The following is a 21,460-nucleotide window of genomic DNA, read 5'->3' as shown; positions in this document are numbered from 1 at the left end:
TTTACATACCCCTCCAAGACACCATCAATCGACGTGTCTCCTTTGTGAATACCGATGCAAAGTATTCATTAAGGATCTCACCCACTTCCTTTGGATCTATGCATAATTTCCCTCCTTTGTCCTTGAGTGGACTAACTCTTTCTCTAGCTACCCTCTTGTTCCTAATATATGTACAAAATGCCTTGGGATTCTCCTTAATCCTGTCTGCCAAGGACATTTTTTTGACCCCTTTTTGCCCTCCTAACTCTCTGTTTGAGCTCTTTTCTACTTTCCCTGCATTCTTCATTAGTCACCTCACGCATGCATGCTTTTTCTTTTTGACTAGACTCAATTTCCCTGGTCATTCATGGTTTCTGAATCCTGCCTTTACTGTTATTCCTTTTCACGCTTGTCCTACATTCCGATCAACTGCTCCTTTAAAAGATGCCCACAAGACAAATGCAGATTTATCCTCAAACATCCTCTCCTAAACAATAGCCCGCAAATCCTTCCCCCAATTTAACACCTCAACTGTATGGCAACACTCGTCCTTTTCCATGAGTATCCAAAAGTTTAAGGAACAGTTGTCACTGCCACATGTTCCCCCATTGAAAATTTGATGACTTTTGAATGGTCTTATTATATATTAAGCTGATCTCTTCACCGCATCTGTAACTGCAACACTATATTCTGCACCCTATCCTTTCCTTCTCCCCTGTGTACTCTATGAATGATATGTTTTATCTGTACAGTGCACAAGAAACAATAATTTTCACTGTATCCCAAAACATGTGACAATAATAAATCAAATCAAATCAAGTCGCATTCTTCAACTGACAGGTTCTTATCAGTCTATGTCCATCTTGTTCTGTAGCCTGCTATTGGTATTAAGCTGAGTGACACAATATGACATGCTTTAATAACTGCTTTCTTGTTTGGATGGTGCCTCGCCTTTATTCATCATTTTATCTTGGCATTTTGACATTGAACAGGAGATAGCCTTTTCTGGAATGACAATTCTTCAACTCACATCCCAACATCTGTTGTCCAGTTTATTTCTTATACAACTTGTGCAACTATTTTATTTCTCTACAATTTCCCCTGTCTTCCATGGTCATTAATGTTTGAGTATTGACAATGGGTGGCCATAGATTGTGTGCCTGAAAGCTGCAGTTGATCCTGTCCTGAAGTTGGTTGGTGTCTCAGTTCTCTGTGAGACCACTAGATGGTGCAATTTACAACATTTTCTCTCTTTTCCAACTAAAAATGACAAAAAAAATTTTAGATTGGGTGTGTTGAATGAGGGAGTACTTTTGAACTTTTGTACCTTCCCTTACATATGGGAATAAAGCTCACACAGGTGACATGCTTTCATCCATCATAATGCAGTATGCAGCTGTACTGGAGCTGACTGTAGGTCCATTAAACCCTGGAGATAATCAACAAAAGCAGGTGAATCTTTGCTGCTGATGAGCTTTGATTCAGCTATTTGCTATCACAGATATCTATATAATGCCATATTTTTCCGAAATAAATGGTGCATTGAACTTGTTATAAAGCAACATGCAGCTCCTTGATGAAACTAATGTGTTGGAATTTTACCGACACGCCTAACCTGGGATTGCTCACAGAACGGCATTCCCCGTTGGCCTCGGGTGGGATCTTACGACCCTCAGGCAGGAGAGGCAGTAAAATTCTGTTAATGGTGTTTACTATGCCATGGGTGCTGTATTTGACACCACGTTGGTTTTGCCTGCACTCTAATAACAATATGAAAATAAGATTCCATTCTTAACACCAAATCTGTGTCAAAGTGCTACAAAATTCTGATATGGTTCAGCACAGTCAACATATTTTTATGAAAAGGAAACCGTGTTTGACGAATGTTTGAGTTTTTTTGAGGTGGGAGCTAGCAGGGTGGATAAAAGGGAACGGCAGTGTTGTACATTGGAATTTTCACAAAATGTTTGGCAATATGCCACACGAAAGGTGAGGCATATTGCACAATCTAAGGCCTTATGGAAAAAAACAAAATACTGTGGATGTTGGAAATATGAGCTAACAGCAGAAAATGTTGGAGACACTCGGTAGATCTCTTAGCGTCAGTCGAGTGAGAAACAGAGTTAATGGGCCATAACCTCCTCAGTGTGGCAATCTACATCAGATTGCCAATTTTTAATGGCCAGCATTCATTGCCCATCCTTAATTGCCCTTCAGTGGAGTGGCTTGCTAGGGCATTGAAAAATGAAACACATTGCTGGGGATCTGGAGTCATATATAGGCCAGATCAGGTAAGGTAGGCAGATTTCTTTCCATAAAGGGCATTAGTGAACCAGATGGGTTTTTACAACAATTGACAATAGTTCCATGGTCATTGTTGGACTTTTAATTACAGAACCTTTATTTAATTCAATATTCACCATCTGCCCGTGATGAGATTCAAACCCATTCCCTGGAGCATTATCCTGGGTCTCTGGATTACGAGTCCAGTGACAATACCACTACACCACTGCCTCCTCATACCGACTTACCTGCTTCAACTCTTAAGTACCTATCTCATCTGATCTCACTGACTCAGGCCGAGTAAGGTTCAGGCAGGGCAGCAGGTCCTTAGGTACAGCGTCAAAGTCCAAAAGCAATGGAGAGAAGGAGCACAGGGCCATTTTTTACAGCACCAGCTGCCACAAAACAGGTGAGTTTAAAGGTCCCATTGAAAATAATAGGCCAAGGAGAAGGTAAATATTTGATGTAAGCGAATCAAAAGTGGGGGAGTGGGTGTTCTGACATGGATGGGGAATCAGACATTGGGGAGGGGTCAGACATCGTATTGAAGTAGGGGATGTTGGACGTCAGAGGGAATGGGGGTTTGGGCATTGAGGGTTGGTGCAGAGGGTTTGGACATTGGAGAGGGTGTGGGTCAGGTCAGGGGATAGGGAGAGTTGGGCATTGTGAGAGGGTCAGGTCTGGGATAATGGTCAGCGTGGGTGGACAATACCATAATGGGATGGGGTGCTTAGCTGGAGGGAGGTGGTGGTGTGGAGATTCCCCTCAGGGACGGGTGTGGAAATCGGTCTAGATATTTAAAATAGTTGCATTGAAGTTAGAACATAGAACATAGAACATAGAACATTACAGCGCAGAACAGGCCCTTCGGCCCACGATGTTGCGCCGACCAGTTACAAAAACAATGACCCACTAGCCTATACCAATCCCTTTTCGTCCATAAACCTATCCAGAGATCTCTTAAACGCCCCCAAACTAGACGCATCTACAACTGCAGCAGGCAGGGCATTCCAATCCCTCACCACCCGCTGGGTAAAGAACCTACCCCTGACATCCGTCCTGTAGCTACCCCCCCTTAATTTAAAGTCATGCCCCCTCGTGCTAGCTTTCTCCATCCGAGGAAAAAGGCTATCACTATCCACCCTATCTAAACCTCTAATCATCTTATATGTTTCAATAAGATCCCCTCTTAGCCGCCTTCTTCCCAACGAAAACAACCCTAGATCACTCAGTCTCTCCTCATAGGACCTCCCCACCATACCAGGCAACATCCTAGTAAACCTCCTCTGCACCCTCTCCAACGCCTCCACATCCTTCTTGTAATGCAGGGACCAGAACTGCACACAGTACTCCAAGTGCGGCCGCACTAGAGTAGTGTACAGTTGCAACATTACACTGCGACTCCTAAATTCAATCCCCCTACCAATAAACGCCAAGACACCGTACGCCTTCTTGACAACCTTATCTACTTGATTCCCAACTTTCAGGGATCTATGTACACACACACCTAGATCCCTCTGTTCATCCACACTATTCAAAGTCCTCCCGTTAGCCCTATACTCGACACATCTGTTGCTCCTACCAAAGTGAATTACCTCACACTTCTCCGCATTAAATTCCATCCGCCACCTCTCGGCCCAGCTCTGCAACCTATCTAAGTCTCCCTGCAGACTATGACACCCTTCCTCACAATCTACCACACCTCCAACTTTGGTGTCATCAGCAAATTTACTAATCCACCCAACTATACCCTCATCCAGATCATTAATAAAAATTACAAACAACAGTGGCCCCAAAACAGATCCCTGAGGCACACCACTCGTAACTGCACTCCATGATGAATATTTACCATCCACCACCACCCTCTGTCTCCTATCTGATAGCCAATTCCTGATCCAACTTCCTAGATTACCCACAATCCCATACATCTGCATTTTCTGCAGAAGCCTACCATGGTGAACCTTATCGAACGCCTTACTAAAATCCATGTATACCACGTCAACTGCCTTACCCCCATCCACCTCTTTGGTCACCTTCTCAAAAAACTCAATAAGGTTAGTAAGGCACGACCTACCTGCTACAAAACCATGCTGACTATTTCTAATCAATTCATTACACTCCAAATAACTATAAATCCTATCCCTAAGTGCTTTAATTTCCGATAGCTCTTTCAGAGTAACTATTAGCATATCACTTGCCAAATCACCTGAAATGAGCAATTTAATGTTTCAGATTGATGACTTTTCATCAGAATCAGAAACGTTAACTATATTTCTCTCCCCACTGATCTGAAAGACCTACTGAGTGTTTCCAGCATTTTTTATATTATAAGGGGTCATGGGTTGGGGATAATGTATTGGCAAGGATTGAAGATTGGTTAAAGGATAGGACACCAAGGATAAGAATAAATGGGTCATTTTCATGTTGGCAAGTTGTAAGTATGAAACTGCTACTGGGACCTCAACTATTTAGAATCTATACCAATGGCTTAGATGAAAGGAACGAGAATAATGTGTCTAAATTGCCAATGATTCAAAGCTTGGTGAATCTAAACTAAGAAAAGAACACAAAGGCCAGGATTTTCATCAGTGAGATCTTCCAGTCCTGCTGAAGGTGATTCCCTGGCATGGCCAATGAGCAACACAATTGGCCATTGACTTTAACGGAACTGGAAGATATTGCCAGCAGCCAATGGCGAGCTGCCTCCGCTGCAGGAAAATGGCCATGGGAGCAGCTGGAAAATCCTGGCCAAAGTGTTGGAAATGGGAAATAGACCACTTAAATCAATAGGCAAGAAGATGGAAGATGGACTATACTGTGACGAATTGTGAGGTTATTTGTTTTGTGTATGATTAGAAACATGAATTGGAGGGAAATTTGTTTGCATAGTTAATATGCAAACATTGTCAAATCTCTGGGAGCCTTGCGTCACTACTAGTGCAGTCTGAATGGCATTTTTCATTGAATTTGTTAATAGCAACGTGTGAACTGATTTTTTTCCCCAATATTTTGTAAATGGTGAGAAACTATTACATTTTGTCATTCGGATGAATTTGTGGTGGGTGTGGGGGGAGGGGGTTCACTGTACAAAAAATGAAGGAAGTTAATATGTGGCTGCAGCAAGCAATTAGGAAGGTAAATGGCACGTTGGTCTTCATTGTAAGGTGATTGGAGGAGAACAGTAATGAAGTCTTACTGCAATTGTATAGATCTTTATTGAATCTACACCTGGAGAACTCGGCACTCTGTACATCAGGGAGGATGTACTTGCTCTGGAGAGGAGGCTGAACTTTAGGGTAAGGGAGTGGCCATTTCAGACTTAGGTTATGCAAAATTTCTTTACTCAGACATTTGAATCTTCAGAATTTTCAGTTGTTGAGTATATTCAAAATTGAGGTCAATAGAAGTTTGGACTCTAAAGGAAACAGGAAATATGCAGGTCAGATGGGAAAGTGGAGTTCAGGTCAAGGATCAGCCATGATCTTGATAAATGGCCGAGCAACCTTGAGGGGCCATAAGATCAACGACTGCTCCTCTTTCTTATCTCCTTAAGTTCTATTCATTTTGCAATCTTGTATTTCTATTTCTTTGAAACGAATGATCAGAAAATCATATGCTGGCTTCCTACAAATTCCCTGCAAGATTGGATGATCAAATCTCTTGTTCCTCAGGCAGGTATTCATCAACTTGTGGTTTGGAAGAAATTTAAATCTAAATTGAAACCCTCCATGATGTATCCTTTGTGTATCAGTCCATACAATTTAATTTAGCTTCTTCAACACATACCAAGAATGTTTAATTTAAAAACTCTTATCTTTCACAATCATTTTTTATGTTATTGTAAAATAACATACGTTTGTGATTTTTTTGGAAAATAAAATATTTTGGCAAACATATTGCATACATTTTCCAACACTCAAGTGTTATTTTTCTTTGTAATGTACCTACCATTTCTTGGTATGAGTGTCTGTTGGAGAAGAAAACAAGAGACAATAATATTGGAGTGCGTGTATTCAATTAATAAATCTCTAAACCATTACTTTCATTTAAGGGCAAATATTAAAAGGAAAAATTGCAAATACTTTTATTAATATTCAAACAACAAATGTAAAGTTCAGAGACGGAAGAGAACAAACAGTAATATTTTACTTGCAAAGTTTGGAAAAAAGAAGTGAGGAAATGAAAAGGATCTACAAACAATATACAGACCTCATTTTGTCTGCTTTTACGTAATCTGAAAGGAAAATAAAAATAAATTGACATGGCAAATGATTGTATTTACTATGGAACAACTGAAGCATTGTTTACAAGTCATAAAACCAGATAGCTATCTTTGTTGAGTATTTGATTTAACTCACCCAATGTTATTTTCAGCGTGGGTTGTTGATGGCTTGTTTGTGGAATGTGGGAGGTTGTCAGGTCCTGGGAAAGTGTGTGTGTGGCTTGGTTCAGGAGGAAGTTGTTGGAATTCTTTGGGAATACTCTTAGGAGGTCTAGAATTGCAAAAAACAATGTACTGAAAAAATTACAAATGGTGGTAAATGTTTTATCATTATTTGTACTTGTAAACTGAATATGACATTGAAAAGTTGAAGAAACATTCAAATTGGTGATAATAACACATTGCTTTTGTTTCCTGCACCTCTATGGAAATCAAAGCATAATACTCTCTTCCATGTGATATTGTTTCAAGATTGGTGGTCCGCCATTACAAAGTTTCTTTCTCAACAATGGTTCTTCCAAGTCAGGTTTAAGAAGCATGTAACTTCTGTCGTGTGAATAACTCAACCCATGACATACTGATAAAGGAAAGAGGCATTGTACATTTACTACAAAGATATACAGCCAATTTCTGATCCATAGTAAGAGTCTTTAAACATCTTTAAGGAAGTTTGAACATACGGACAATCCTTGCAATTTCCACAGTTAAATCCTATTTCCGGGGCTGGAGAAATAATATGAGGTAGACTTCACTTACTGAAAAATTGAGGACAATTGAATCACCTAGTCTGCGAGAAATCCATACTGGGCAATCAAATATGGTAAGATATCAACTGTTGCTGTTAAAGGTGTCGGAAATCAGAACAATATTGAACCACTTAGAATTAAAATCCAAAATTCACTGCCATTGTTTGCCCAGTACTAGTTTCTGCTGAGTTTATAGTAAAATGATCAGTCAGACTTGATACTCATGAACAGTATCTTTCATGTTGCTATCTAGGGAAGTCCACACATGCATTCTAGTAGATCCGTTATTTCTAACTACACCAAGATGACCGGCTTGCAAATTCTGCAAGGTGGCAATTTGGAATTCAAGTGGAAGTACAAAATCCAGGAAATCAGCTTCCTTTCAATTGATTATACATTTTGGTGCCTGTGTATAATTGTAGTTTAGTTGGAAAACTCCACCTGACTGAAGCCATACACTATGTAAAATCTGATACAGGGCCATGTAGGGCAATGTGCTGTAGCATGACATCTGTCATTGCCTGTGATCAGAAGTGAGTTCAGCTGCTCAGTAAAATAAACTGTGATGGTCAAGTCTTTATCAATACATGGAACTAATGCACATAGGTGGGACATAAATACTGCAATTCTACTGCCTCGTCCACCAAGGCTCGTAAGATCCCGCCCGAGGCCAACAGGGAATGCTGTTCAGCGAGCCACGTCTGCCCAGAATTGGGACGAGTGTGTCAGTGGAATTCTGGCCAAAATCTACACTGGCATTCAATTTTCGTAGTTAAAACTTGATATCATACATTTAAGCTGATAACTGTCTGGGCTGATTTTGGCTTTTCATTAAAGCTAAACACAGATATTTCATAGTTCTAAGAAAACATGACAGTTAAATACCTATGATCAGTATGCAATGCTTGAAGAGGTATGTATAAAATGTTTTCACTTCAACATAATTGGAAAGGTTTCCTAACTGATTGGTGGCTAAATTGCATTGGATCTAGTTAGCGTGTGGGAGACCAATGCTATCTGCTGTTTTGAGCAGACGAGTTGTTGGTCAATCTCCTAAACCTGACTGAGGTATGCAACAGATAAAATCAGTGGCGAATTAAGGTCACACTGCCCTGGTAGTTCTGCACATGCCATTACAGTCTTACAAAGGGAATCTATTCAATGGGTATTTGACCATCAACATGTTTGGAATAAAGTTCTGGTAATAATTGACCAGAATGACTGCAACCATTGTTTGTGGTAGTAAGGAGAGAGGTCATTGCTTCAACCTTCTTCTTTGCTGATTGAATACCAAGCTTGTTAACAATAAAAGAACAAATACTCAAGGGACCATTGTAGCAATGAGCAATTGAACTATTCTACTCAAAGATCACATTCATGTAAACGCTTGAAAACTGCTTTGTAATTATGCAGATGTTCCTACTCCGATCTCCCAGTAACAAGGAGATGATCCAAGATTCACTCAGTTCCACAGAGATTTGTTCAATTTGTCTCCACGGCTTTTAGAAATATGCATAGTGCAGATGCACAGCAAGAATTCAACTTTGTAACAATGAGGTCCTCGGTGTATTTATTGTTGTCAAATTGGACTTTCTTTAGGAAACTATAATTGAAAGTCAGCATCGGAGAAATCTTTTTGAGGCAACCCACTTTAGAAAATGGTTGGTTTCCACTGAGATTGGCAAAATCCCTTAGCAGTGGGCATAAAATTTTCACGAGCATCCATACTCGGGTTCACATTTATTCTCTAGACATTATGGCTGGAATGTTACTACCATTCATGTCGGTGGGATTTTCCCATCCCGCTGCAGTGAACGGAGATTTGGCTGGGCACCGGCACCAAATTCTCCGACCTCACAACAGAGGGAGCATGATGTGAATGGCCAGTAAGGTCATACCCTATTTGTGTCATTGTCAGATCTTCCTACAGGCACAGTTAGGTTTGTCCCATTGGTCTGGTCGTTGTTTAAAAGTATGCTTCATGCAGTCAAATTCAACAACATGTATGTTGCATATATATAGAAATTTTAAAATGTAAAGTATCCCAAAATTTTTCACATGTGTTATCACATAAATTTTGACACTCGACAGTATAGAGAGAGATGTGCCAGGTGGGGAACCAAAAGATTGGTCTGGGAGGAAGGATTTAGGAAGCATCATAAAGGGTAAGAGAGAAATGGAAAGGTTTAGAGAAGACAATGGCTAAGATTTTCTGGCTTTGCCATGCCTGGTGCAGATCATGCCAATATCGGAAAATTGCACATGGGCCTAAAAAGGATTTTGCACCTGGCGCCAAATGATTTGTGATCTTCCCAGTCCGTTTATGCTGGTGCAAACTGGATCTTATTCAGAAAGGGCACGAAGTTGATTAGCATGAGATTGACTTGATTTTAATGTTATTAGCCGGTTTGGCATATTATCATCCCCCCCCATCCTGGAATGTTGCCACACCTGCCCAGTGGGAAGGTACATAGGCACAAATCACAACTGGTCCCTTGAAGTGTGGTCCAGGTACCATGGATTGTGAGGGTGAGTGAGGAGGTGAGTGCCATTTAGCTCTAATCTCCAAGGTACAAAGGGGCCAGTCAGCCGCTGCCATGGTGTGGGTTGGGAGGTTCTTCAAGAGTTCAGGGGGGGCTCAGGCTGGGCTGGAGTTCCTCACATCAGAGCGGTCACACTAGCTTGGGGCTTGTATGGTAAATATTTTCTTTGTCTGCTGAAAGACCTTTGAAGGATTTCATACAAACTCAAGTTCAAATCCCACTAATATCGCATTGGTTACTCTGCTCTCTGTCTGCTTGAAAGGCTTTGGTGTTTATTTTAGACATTTCATCCCAGACCCCACTAATAATTACAACCATTGTGTGATGGGCCACACTAGGAGAGCTCAGAGGCCATTGAAACTCCCAGTGGTTTGAGACATGCCTGGGAATTGCCCATCTGGCACTGCCAACTGGCACTTGAAACCAGCACCCTGGCACAGATGGTTGCCACGGAGGCAGGGCCTGAGTGGGGGTCATGGGGCTTCATGACGCAGTGGGACATGGCAGAGTAAGTATGACGGGAGGCAGTAAGGGGGCTATGATGGAGAACTATGAAGAGTGGACTATGAGGGGAGTTAAGAAGGGGTAGCTAATATGGGGGGGTATGAAGTAGGCCATGAAGGGGTGGGGCATGATGGAGGGGACATGTCGAAGGTCATGAAGAGGGACCAATTGGGAGGGTCCTAATGTCCCAATGCTGGCAATCCATGTTGGAGAAGCATACTGCCAATGGGTAGGAGGGTTCCGACATCCATGCTGGGGTGGGAAGGAGGTCTCCCAGTGCATTGTAAGATTGGAGCCCCCTTTCAAAATGATATGCGATTGCTTTGTGGCTGCGCTCATTGGCATATTTAAGCCCCGCCTCTCCTAAAACTGACATGAAACTGAGCACTCTCCCAGGAATGACTAAGTGTGGGACAATTGTGATCTGATTTGCGCCAAACATACTGGCGTGGGTCACATTTATTTCCTTGTCCTAAAGAACACTTAAGCTGGAATTTGCCAGCAGTTCAGGCCAGTGGGATGCTCTGGTCCCACAGGCAGTGCACTCTGTCCTGCGGGGTTCTTGGTAGCATGGGGTGCCTTCAATGTGAAATCCGGTTAACAGTGACGGTACCAGAGAGTCCCGTCACCAGTGAATGGCACGTCAGCTTCCATCGCCAAGAATGCGTAGCCAGGAAGCTGGAGTATCTCACTCTTAGTTATTTTTTGGGAAAATTCCAACCAACATTTCAGACCTTAGGGAAAATATAGTCTCCACTGTTGGTGCACAAATGACCAGAAATTGGGGAATGAATAATTCTTGGAGAGTTTTATGTTTGGAGGAGATTACAGAGATAGGGAATAGGAGCAAGGCCACAGAGGACACCAGAATGAGAATTTTACATTCAGGACATTGCTGGAGCAGTAAGCAATGCAGGTCAGTGAGTACAGGAGATGGGGGAATCAGACTTGGTGCAAACTAGCATATGGGCAATAGAGTTCTGAATGAGCTCATGTTGACAGGAGCGTGCAAGGTAGGAAGCCAGCTGGAAGAGTATTGGAATGCTTGAGTCTGGAGGTTGCCAAAGCATGATTGCGGATTTCAATAAACCTTTTTGTTTTATCCAGTCTTTTGCATTATACATGGATATCCTTTTCTGTACTGAATTTCTGATTCAATAAGGATGCATATTTTTCCGTGAGTGTATTCGTGGGTCTTTGAATGGCAATCTTACTACTGGCCCAATTTATTGTCAGGCTATTAAACAAATGAATGAGGGATCTTTGCTGCTAACTATACAATTACAGAACATTTTCTGTTTGCTTTTCATATTTGACTTGGACTTCATTTGTTTTCAAAAAACTGGCAATGGGTGTCCATAATCAATATCCAGTAAGATGTTGTTTTTCTGGAGGGCAAAATTCTGAGAAACTTTTCCTCAAACACCTTTGTTGAAGTTATAGTTACCACAGCTTTTGTATCAAGTTCAAGTTCATATTTAATACCTTCCGTCCAGGCAGGATTAGCAATATCATGTTGTATACAAGGAAAGGCAATGCTGACACTTAATCTTCAACACAGGCAGCAGTCTGGATGATGATTTCTTTTACCACAGCTCTAACATGGTTGAATGACTCTTTTCACTTGGAACTGTTTGTTCCGTTTGTACCTGATACACTTGGCAGCGAACTCCAACCCAACTGTTATTTTGAGAGCTTTAGCAGATGCGAGTCTGTCTTATACCAAGTTTCCTTTTTACAGTGCTCCCTTCAAACCACAGACATGTGGTTATTTTGTTGTAAAATCCACTGAAGTACAAGACACAGTTTTCTCATGTCTGCTGCAAACTGGGAAACATTTTCACAATTCCTTTGTTTCCTCAATAATGCCCCATAGTAAAGATGGCTTTTGTCTCAGATCCACTCTGACCACGCAGACTAATATGTTTGCTCTTTCCCAAGTAAGATGACATATTAATGTTGATATTATAAGTCCGCAGATTGTAAGACAAAAAAACTTGGACTAATTTATGTTCACTTGTGCAGAATAAGTCTTTCTGCGTTTTCACTCAGGCTCGATTTGTTTTGTATTTGTCAATTTTTATCATGCAGATAGGATTTAGTAGCATGGTAGATCACAACAGAAGTAACAAAAATGTTCAAAATTTGACCTTCTGTAAAAACAAAATACTGAGGGAGCTAAAAATCTCAAATAAAAATAGAAAATGCTGAAAATACTTAGCAGGTCAGGTCACATCAGTGGAGAGAAAAAAAATGCTGAGTATTTCCAGCATTTTCTGTTTTTATTTCAGATTTCCAGTATCCACAGTATTCGTTTTTGTGTAGAAGATGCCCAAAGGATTAAGGAAGTATGTGCCAGTTGGAAAAACTGTGGCCTGGATTTGTTGGCCTTTCCTGCCAGTGTGATCTTCCAGTCCCTCCAAAGGTGATCCTCCCTCTTGGCAGTGAGATGGGCTAATCACGCAAAATGCTTTAGACATTGGTGGGATTGGAAAATCCCACTGGTGGACAATGGCGTGCCACCTCCACAGCTGGAGAACAGGCCAGGGGTGGTGGTTGGCAGGGGGTGGGGGTGGAATAGAATCCCACCCTATATATTTCCCTTCTCATTTAACAAATAGATCTCTCTGTACATGGTGGAATTCTGAACAAATGTACCTAACTTGGCATTACCTGGGTGGAGGTCGTGAGGGTTGCTGTGGGGAATAAAAATAGTTCAGCTATTAGTAAGACAACTGTTACAATGAAACCAATATAATATTACCCCATCATAGCTGACTGACATTAAAGGATGTTCAAATTTTCAAAACAATATAACTGCCTTGAATTACAATTATACTTACAGCAAACACAGGGGACAAAATGCAGTCCTGCCACAATGTCAGCAGGACAGTACTAGAACAGCCAGAAATTAGGTGGGACCAACTGTAGCAGGTCATCAGGCATGTGGGTCTTGCCTGGTGGTCCCAGCTGCGAACATACTTCAGGACCTTAAGGATTTTAGGTTAGCATTTTTTTTACAAAATTCTGCAAGCAACCAAATTGACATCATGTAATCCTTTCTAGGAGTGACACTCCCCTCACAACTCTCCTCGTCCAGCTGGCCACTATTCTCCTATCATTTTCAGCCTCAGGAAACTGACAGGTACAAATACATCTCTCGTGGCGTGAGCACCTACCATTGATCTGCTGATAAAGGGACCACCTTGACCCTACAAATTCTGGCAGGTTCACTGGCAGAGATCTTGGGGGAATGCATCTTAACACTCATCTGGCTTCTTCCCCCTGGCTTTTCAGTCCCTATTTTTCTCCAAAAACCTCCAAAATATTAAGGAAGCACAAAATGACAAAAGAACATCAGTTCAAATAACATTGCCGCTTCCACAGGATCATTTGTAGTCCACCCTATTGCGAAACTTCATTGTACTCAGTTAATCATCTGAAGAATATCCTCCTAAATAATCCCTGGTCTCCAAAAATAAGCAAACAAAACTATACAAAAGGTTTTCTAATCTCGCAAGCAGCATATTAACTGTAGATTTGCCTATTTCTGCACTCACAGTCACAGTCAAATTATATGCTTATATTTACATAATCTGTAGCTCTCACTATATAGAGATCAATAAAGGAAAGAATAATCTCCCTTGAGAAAACATCAACAGTCTTAATCATGCTTCTCAATAAACATCATCCAGCTTCTTTTAAATCAACTGACTCCCTTCTCCAGCATGTCTATACATCTACCATTTTATTGAGAAAAACTGTATTTCTCTATTCTGTAACCTTGCCTGAAACTTCTGAATTTTGCATTCATACCCTCAAATTCAATGCTTATTGTCCAGGATAATTTGTTAATTTGAACCTTGCTTCCAACCTGTGCCACAAATCTTAAAGATCCATAATTAGCAAAGAAGCATAGTGAAACTGAAGCTGAAGTTTGGATTCTTTCCAGAGAATTGTAAGCAATGAAAGATTGATTGTTTTATCAGTCCCTAAATCCATGGAATGGGAAAACCTCTGCCTCACAGTGTCAGAGACTCGGGCTTCATTCCTGGCTTGGGTTACTATCTGTACAGAATCACATATTCTCCCGTGTTTGCGTGGGTTTTCTCAGGGTGTTCCGGTTTCCTCCCACAGTCTGAACGACATGCTGGTTGGTTGCATTGGCCATGCTAAATTCTCCCTCAGTGTACTTGAACATGCGCCAGAGTGTGGCGACCAGGGGATTTTCACAGTAACTTCATTGCAGTGTTAATGTAAGCCTACTTGTGGCACTAATAAAATAAGCTTAAAGATTTGGCCAGGAAAAGCTGGACATCTGGAGGTAAAATATTAGCGAAATAAATAGAAGGAACAAAAAGAATGGAAGAACATAATCATAGCTTGCATTTATGAAATGGAAGCATTTATGAAATTGGAAGCAATTTAAGATCATAGGAAACAAGAAGGAAGTATGCGATTGTTGTTGGAAAAAGAATTAAACAGCAGATACTTTGGATTGGGAGATGATAGCAATGACAAGCAAAATATAATTGAAAGTTTTTAATACCAGAAGATGGGTGCTATAAACCCCTGATCTCATTCGTGGCTGGGATTCTCCAGAGCTGCTGAAATAAATGGAGTTTTGGCTGGAATGCCAGATTATCCATTCCTGCTGACAGCACACTTGGTACAGGTGAGATTGGAGAATCCCACCCCCGATATTTTAATGAATTATTATGAATATTTTGCCAGTGCTTATATGGCACTGCTTTGGTAGAATCAGGAAAAGCATTTTTAATACAGAGGCAATTATGAAGGAAAGAAGATTTGCAGACTGGTTAGTATTTACATAGAATTTACAGTACAGAAATAGACTCTTCAGCTGAATTGGTCTGTGCCAGTTTTTATGTTTCACCTGAGCCTCTTCCCATCCCACTTGATCTATCAGCACATTTTTCTATTCTTGTTACCCCTATGTGCTTACCTAGATTCCCTTAAATTAACTAAAGGAAGCAATTTTAAAGCAGGTGCAGGAACAGAGGGACCTGAAGGAATATATACTCAAGAAGGTGTCAGTTTGAGAAAGTGCTTAAAAAATGAGATCTTGAGCATTATAAATTGACGATTAGAGTACAAAAGCAAGGCAGTTATGATAAATCAACATAAAATACTGGGTTGGCCTCAAGTGGAGTATTGCATGTAATTCTGGACATCACACTTTAAAAAGATTGTGGAGACTGCAGAGAGGGTGTAGGGAAGATATGTGAAAATAGTTTCAAGGATAAGGTATTTCAATTATTGGATAGATTGGAGAAGTTGGGGTTACTCTCCTGAGAGAGAAGTTTGAAAGGGTATTTGATGGAGGTGTAGATAGCGGGAAACTGTTTACAATGACAGAAGGATGGAGAACCCAACGACATCAAGTTAAAGTGATTGGCAAAAGAATTAAAAGTGACTTGAAGAAAAACTTTTTCAATTCGGCGAGTTGTTAGGATCTGGATTGCATTGCTTGCATGTGTAGTGGAGGCAGATTTAATTAAGGCTTTCTAAAAAGAATTAGACAAGCACCTGAAAGGAAAATAAATGATTATGTGGGAAGGCAGAGAATTGGGACTAGCTTAATTGTTCATAGGGAGCCAGCACAGGGTCAATGGGCTAACTGGCCTCATTTTGTGCTGAAACCGTTCCATAATTCCATGAACTGCAGTTGTGCTATTTGCCTCAACCACATCATTTAGTAGTAAGATCCATCATTCTTTTCAGCATTGAATTCAAAAACTTTAGACTGTGACCTTTCTCCTCCATTTTGTTACATATCCCAAACATTTTTTTTGTCTCCATGCAAAAAACCCTCACTCTCTCCTCTCTTCTGGGCCATCTGTCACTTGTTCTTAAGTTTTGCTGCATCATTTTTGCAACCTCTGTCACTTGTTCTTAAGTTCTGCTGCATCCTCTTTGCATTTTCTTCTAGCTGCCACTAAACACTGACCATCTAATCTGGTTCACCTGTTCTACCCCCTCTTGTATAGTATATGATCCAAAACATTTTTCGCTCCCTTCAGCTTCAAAGAAATCATCCGGACTTGAAATGTTAACTCTGTTTTCTGCCCAAACAGTTCCTTCCAGACCTGCTGAGTTTTTCCAGCATTTCTAGCAGGATGGCACGGTGGCACAGTGGTTAGCACTGCTACCTCATAGTGTCAGGGACCCGGGTTCAATTCTGGTCTCGGGTGATTGTGAGGAGTTTGCACATTCTCCCTGCATCTGCGTGGGTTTCCTCCGGGTGCTCCGGTTTCCTCTCGCAGTCCAAATATGTGTGGGTTAGGTGAATTGGCTTTGATAAATTAACCCTTATTGTCAGGGGGATTAGGAGGGTGAATATGTGGGATTACAGGGATAAGACAGGACCTGGGTAGGATTGTTGTCAGTGCAGGCTCGATGGGACAAATGACCTCCTTCTGCGTTGTAGATTTTATGTTTCTCTGTTTTTGTTCCACATTCTACCCCACTCTCTGGGTGAAGAAGTTCCTTCTGAATTTGTTATTGGATTATTAAGTGACTCTCTTATATTAATGACCTCTAGTTTTGGATACCCCATAAGTGGAAATATCTTCTTTACACTCCTCTATTAACCCCCTGCTAAATCTTAAAAACCTCTAGTTATTCACTATTACCTCTATTAGCATCACAGTAAACCATGATTAGTTCAATCTGGAAATTAAGAAACCAGTGAGAAGACAGGTTACAGTAAAATAGCAGGCAGTTAAAATTCAGGTTGCATGCGGCAGCTAAAATGATTGGCAGTGGACATTTGATCTTGGGATCTGTATCATAAAAGAATGATGATCCAAGTGGCCTGTTTTATGCTCCAAGCTTTGGCTACATTTTTTCTTCTCTGGAAGATCAGCAGGACGACTAACTATTGAAGACAGCTAAAAGGAAAGTTTAAAGGACTGTGCCTGAGCTAGAGATAGAGATCGTCGCCATCAATCGCTGAAACTGGGAAAATCACCCATAAAAGATAGCAAGTTGTAGACAGCAATTTGTCAACATGGACAAAGTTGAAAAAATACTCCAAATATACAAGTAAAAAATACAAGAGTATATATATATATATGACATAAAGCATATAGTTCCATGGATTTATGTAACAGTATTCTTACCTTGTAATCAAGGATCGGACTCTTTTCTGATAAATTAAATGCAATCATTAGTATCAAGTACAATCAGATTGTTGACTTTATTAGCATAGCTTCTGAAAAATGAATGATTTGAGTATCAATGAATAAATAGCTTGTTTGTAGAGGTTAACATTACTACTCCTTGATAATTCATACATTGAGCATTAATATTTTTATTCAAAATCTTTGATAATGACCTTCAAAGAAATTTGACAACTCCACGGAGCGGAGATCATGCTGCAAGAAAGTTAATGACTCCGCTACGGGACTGGTGAAAGGTCATTGATCTGGAATGTTGACTTTTCTTTTAACGTACCCCTCCAACACTACCCCAAAAACTTCATTTAAGTGAGCATGACATTAAGAACAGCCAGGCTTCCATGTCCCCAGATGTACTAGCCCTCCACTCACAACTGGAATCGTGCTCATCATTTCTACACTTCTGTAAGAGACACAAATGTTAAACTTTGTTTTGCGCTCCCCAGATGCTGGCTGACATGGTGAGCTTTTACAATATTTTCAGTCATTATTGTTCTTCCCTCTCCTTTTTCGAAATCAAACATTTTCCCTTGTCCTCTGCATTCTTCTGTAAACATGTTTGTCTGGCAGTTATTTTTCAGTCTTTCTACATCTCACAGGTTCTGACTGACCTGTGGCAAGTTGCTGACTTTTCCCATGTCTTGGATTTATATTTTCAGTATTTGCAGTGCATCTGCTTTTTATAGATGGTGAAAGTTGTACAGACCTGTCAATCACCTCTCAAACAGACGCTGCTCACTATTTATATTACAACTACACTGTCAGTTTGAAGTGCCTTCACTCCACTCTGATGTCACAATTATGAGGAGCAGTTTTCAGAATCCATCTGGGGAGAATTTGCAGGATGATCCAGGAATGTCTCAGGCTTGCTCCCACAATCCTGTGCCAAGGAATGGCATGGCAAGTCTTTGGAGGTGACATGCTTGGGGAGAGTATTCACCTATTTATCTCCAAATCTAGAATTTGGATTGGCTTACACATTGGGTTGTATTCTTCAATGCTATCATTAAAAATACCGTGTTTGCTATGCACTTCGTGGCACACAGTGTTACTTGCCCCCAGAGGATTGACATAAGTCTGCATAGCGCCACTAGAAGTTTTGTCCCCATAGTGTTTCTTTTTAACAAAACAAACTGCCATGATGAAAGTTTAAGTTTTTCTAAATAGCACAATGGAAACTACAATCTATATAGTTTCTTTTCTTTGAAATGTGACATTTGATGCTCTAATGGTAACAAATCAATCAAATACCTGAAGCTTGGACAGGGACTTGTACAGCCATGAACGGTTTGACACTTCTGTCAACAGCTGGGCCTGAGGAAAAACAAGAACATCGGGATAAATGGAATGGTTCTGTCACATTCTTTTGTATTTGTCCTTCATTACTTGTAGTACAGTAAGAGAATATTAAGATATTTTTCAGCATGCTGGTCACGAACCTATTCTTTTGGGAGTGATGCACATAAGTAAAGCTTCCTGTTTGCGGTCAAAACCTGACAAAATGCCAACTTGCATTCAGTTGCATCACTACCACTAAAATGGCAGAATCTAAATAGTCAGAGCTAATGTGGGTGGCATGGTAGCACAGTGGTTAGCACTGCTGCTTCACAGCTCCTGGGACCTGTGTTTGATTCCCGGCTCAGGTCACTGTTGCGCATTCTCCTTGTGTCTGCGTGAGTTTCCTCCCACAGTCCAAAGATGTGCGGATCAGCTTGATTGGCCATGCTAAAAATTGCCCTTAGTGTCCTGAGATGTGTAGGTTAGAGGGATTAGTGGGTAAATATGTAGGGATATGGGGATAGAGCCTGTGTGGGATTGGTGATCAGAGCAGACTTGATGGGTTGAATGGCCTCTTTCTGTACTGTAGGGTTTCTATGGTTCTATAATATTCAACTAATGACCTTTCGAAATAGATAATTTCATTGCTAATTTTAGTAAAATAGAAAACAAATTATTTTAACCACTGTTTCATAGAGTGCCATTCATGTAGACTTTACAAAGTATAATGTTTGTCATGAGAAGATAAAACTTTAACTTTGAAACAAATACATTTCACAACCATATCTTATAAAGGAAAGGGGCTGGTCTGGTAGGGGTTGTCCATGTGGCTGCATAATTTTTCACAGGTCACATCAAACTGTTGCAATTAATTCCTGAAACCTTTCAACTTGGAAAACAATAGAACGCTATTCTGAAGAAAACTGTTAGATTGTTAAATATAGAGAGGCGAGTGAGAAATGGACTATAAAAGTGGAAGCTGATGATCCAGGGCCGAGGGTGAGTACAGGTCACCGAGTCATACTTCCTGTTTGCTGAAGGTGAGAAGTGAAATGCTTCATTAATTTGGAAAAGGGCTTCTGCAGTACCTTGAGCTGCATGACTGTCAGAACTTTTCTTCCCTCTTTGTATCTAAAAACAAAACATAAGCCAGAATAATGAGAGCAAATCAAAACATCAGGGAGATAAAGTAAATATAGCAGTAGCAAGTTAACAAATAATGGTTTCAAAATATGTACTTAAATAAAAATTAAATTCGAGTTCATCCCCGTTATATCAAACCCCATCATTTTACTGTTGACCCGCTGAACATTTCCAGCATTTTCTGTTTTGAACCCTATCTTTCGACGAGACACTTTGCAGCTTTCTGGACTCAACTGAGTGCAACAATTTCAGACTGTAACCTTGTTTAATTTTCTTTTTCCTTGCTGGCTTTGGTTTTACTCTCTTGTTTTTCTCTTTTTTTTGTCTTCTGGCTGGAAGTTGGCTATCACTCTGCTTGATAACATTCTGCTTGATTGGGACCCCACCCCCATCTTCAACATTCATTCCCTCCACCATTGATGCACAGTGGTAACAGTGTGTACAGTCTCCAGATTCACTGCAGAATCTCAACATGGCTTCCTTGACATAACTTTCCAAACCTGCAGCCTTGACCACCCAGAAGGACAAAGACAGCAGATACATAGAAACTCTAACACCTGCAAGTTCCCTTCCAAGCCCAACGCCACCCTGACTTGGAATTATATCACTGTTCTTTCACAGCCACTGGGTCAAAATCCTGGAAATTCCTTGTTAACATGTGAATGGCAGGAGCTCACTACCACTTTCTCAAGAGCAATTAGGAATGGGCAATAAATGCTGGTTTAGCCAGCGAAGCCCAAATCATGTGGAAGAATAAAGAAAATATTCACACCTCCCCACACATATATTTTGTTTCTTCTCTTGCACCATTTATGCTTCCTTTGACCCTACACAACCAACTTTTCTGTTACTTAATATTTTCTTCCTTGTCTTCAATCTTAGACCTCCCCTTGTGTTCTATTTCCTAGCCAACCACAATGATTCCCAAATCTGATAAAAGGCAATCAAGATTAAATATTGAGCTGAATTTATCATTGACATCAGGACACTCATGTTTGTACCACTGGGGGTCCTGAGCTCACACCTGTCCTCCAGGGGCCCTCTTCTTCCCAGTGCAACCTTCCAGGATGTGGCCTCCTGGTTGGCTGTCCTATTAAAGAGGGCCGGTGGGCCTCCTAGGTAGGTGGCTTACTTCCAGCATTTTCTGTTATAATTTTTATTGTCACTTGTTAAAACCATCTTTCCCTAAAGAAGAGTAAAATTTCATTGAAGACGTTAGTTCAAATCACAATAGTGTAAGTTGCTAAATTAAAAAGATCAAAAGGCTGTTTGCTGTTTTCTCTGAATTTGTCGTAAGTATCACCTTTGGATTTTAAGCATTACTAGCTAGGTATATATGTATGACTTGTATTACCCTGAAGAGTCCATTATGAATTATATATTCAAGAGCAAAATCTTGTGAATGCTGTCTGAATTAAAAAAAGAAAATGCAAGAAATACTCAGCAGGTCTGACAGCATCTGTGGAGAGAGAAACAGACGTAACTATTGAAGTGAAACATTAAACTCAGTTTTTCTCTTATTTCTGGATTACACACAATTTTGATACAATTGCAGAAGAT

The 21,460-nt window shown here is 40.6% G+C and overlaps 1 protein-coding gene across 6 annotated transcripts in view; it reads right to left on the bottom strand.

The window, feature by feature from the left end:
• clnk (cytokine dependent hematopoietic cell linker) overlaps positions 1-21,460 on the bottom strand; it is a 281,684-nt gene that overhangs the window by 15,300 nt on the left and 244,924 nt on the right. For all 6 annotated transcript variants that reach the window (XM_080190107.1, XM_080190098.1, XM_080190089.1 and 3 more), the window contains 7 exons: positions 19,846-19,888; positions 18,731-18,793; positions 17,423-17,448; positions 12,951-12,973; positions 6,621-6,755; positions 6,472-6,496; positions 6,211-6,229 (listed from right to left, as the gene is read on the bottom strand). In XM_080190107.1, coding sequence (XP_080046233.1) covers positions 6,211-6,229; positions 6,472-6,496; positions 6,621-6,755; positions 12,951-12,973; positions 17,423-17,448; positions 18,731-18,793; positions 19,846-19,888 — 334 coding nt within the window. The remainder of the gene's footprint in view (positions 1-6,210; positions 6,230-6,471; positions 6,497-6,620; positions 6,756-12,950; positions 12,974-17,422; positions 17,449-18,730; positions 18,794-19,845; positions 19,889-21,460) is intronic.

This window comes from Carcharhinus amblyrhynchos, chromosome 1 (genome assembly GCF_965287045.1).
Source record: "Carcharhinus amblyrhynchos chromosome 1, sCarAmb.v2.hapA, whole genome shotgun sequence".
Taxonomy (NCBI): Eukaryota; Metazoa; Chordata; class Chondrichthyes; order Carcharhiniformes; family Carcharhinidae; genus Carcharhinus; species Carcharhinus amblyrhynchos.
Note: the sequence above shows the minus strand (reverse complement) of the source record. Positions and strands in the feature narration are given on the sequence as shown.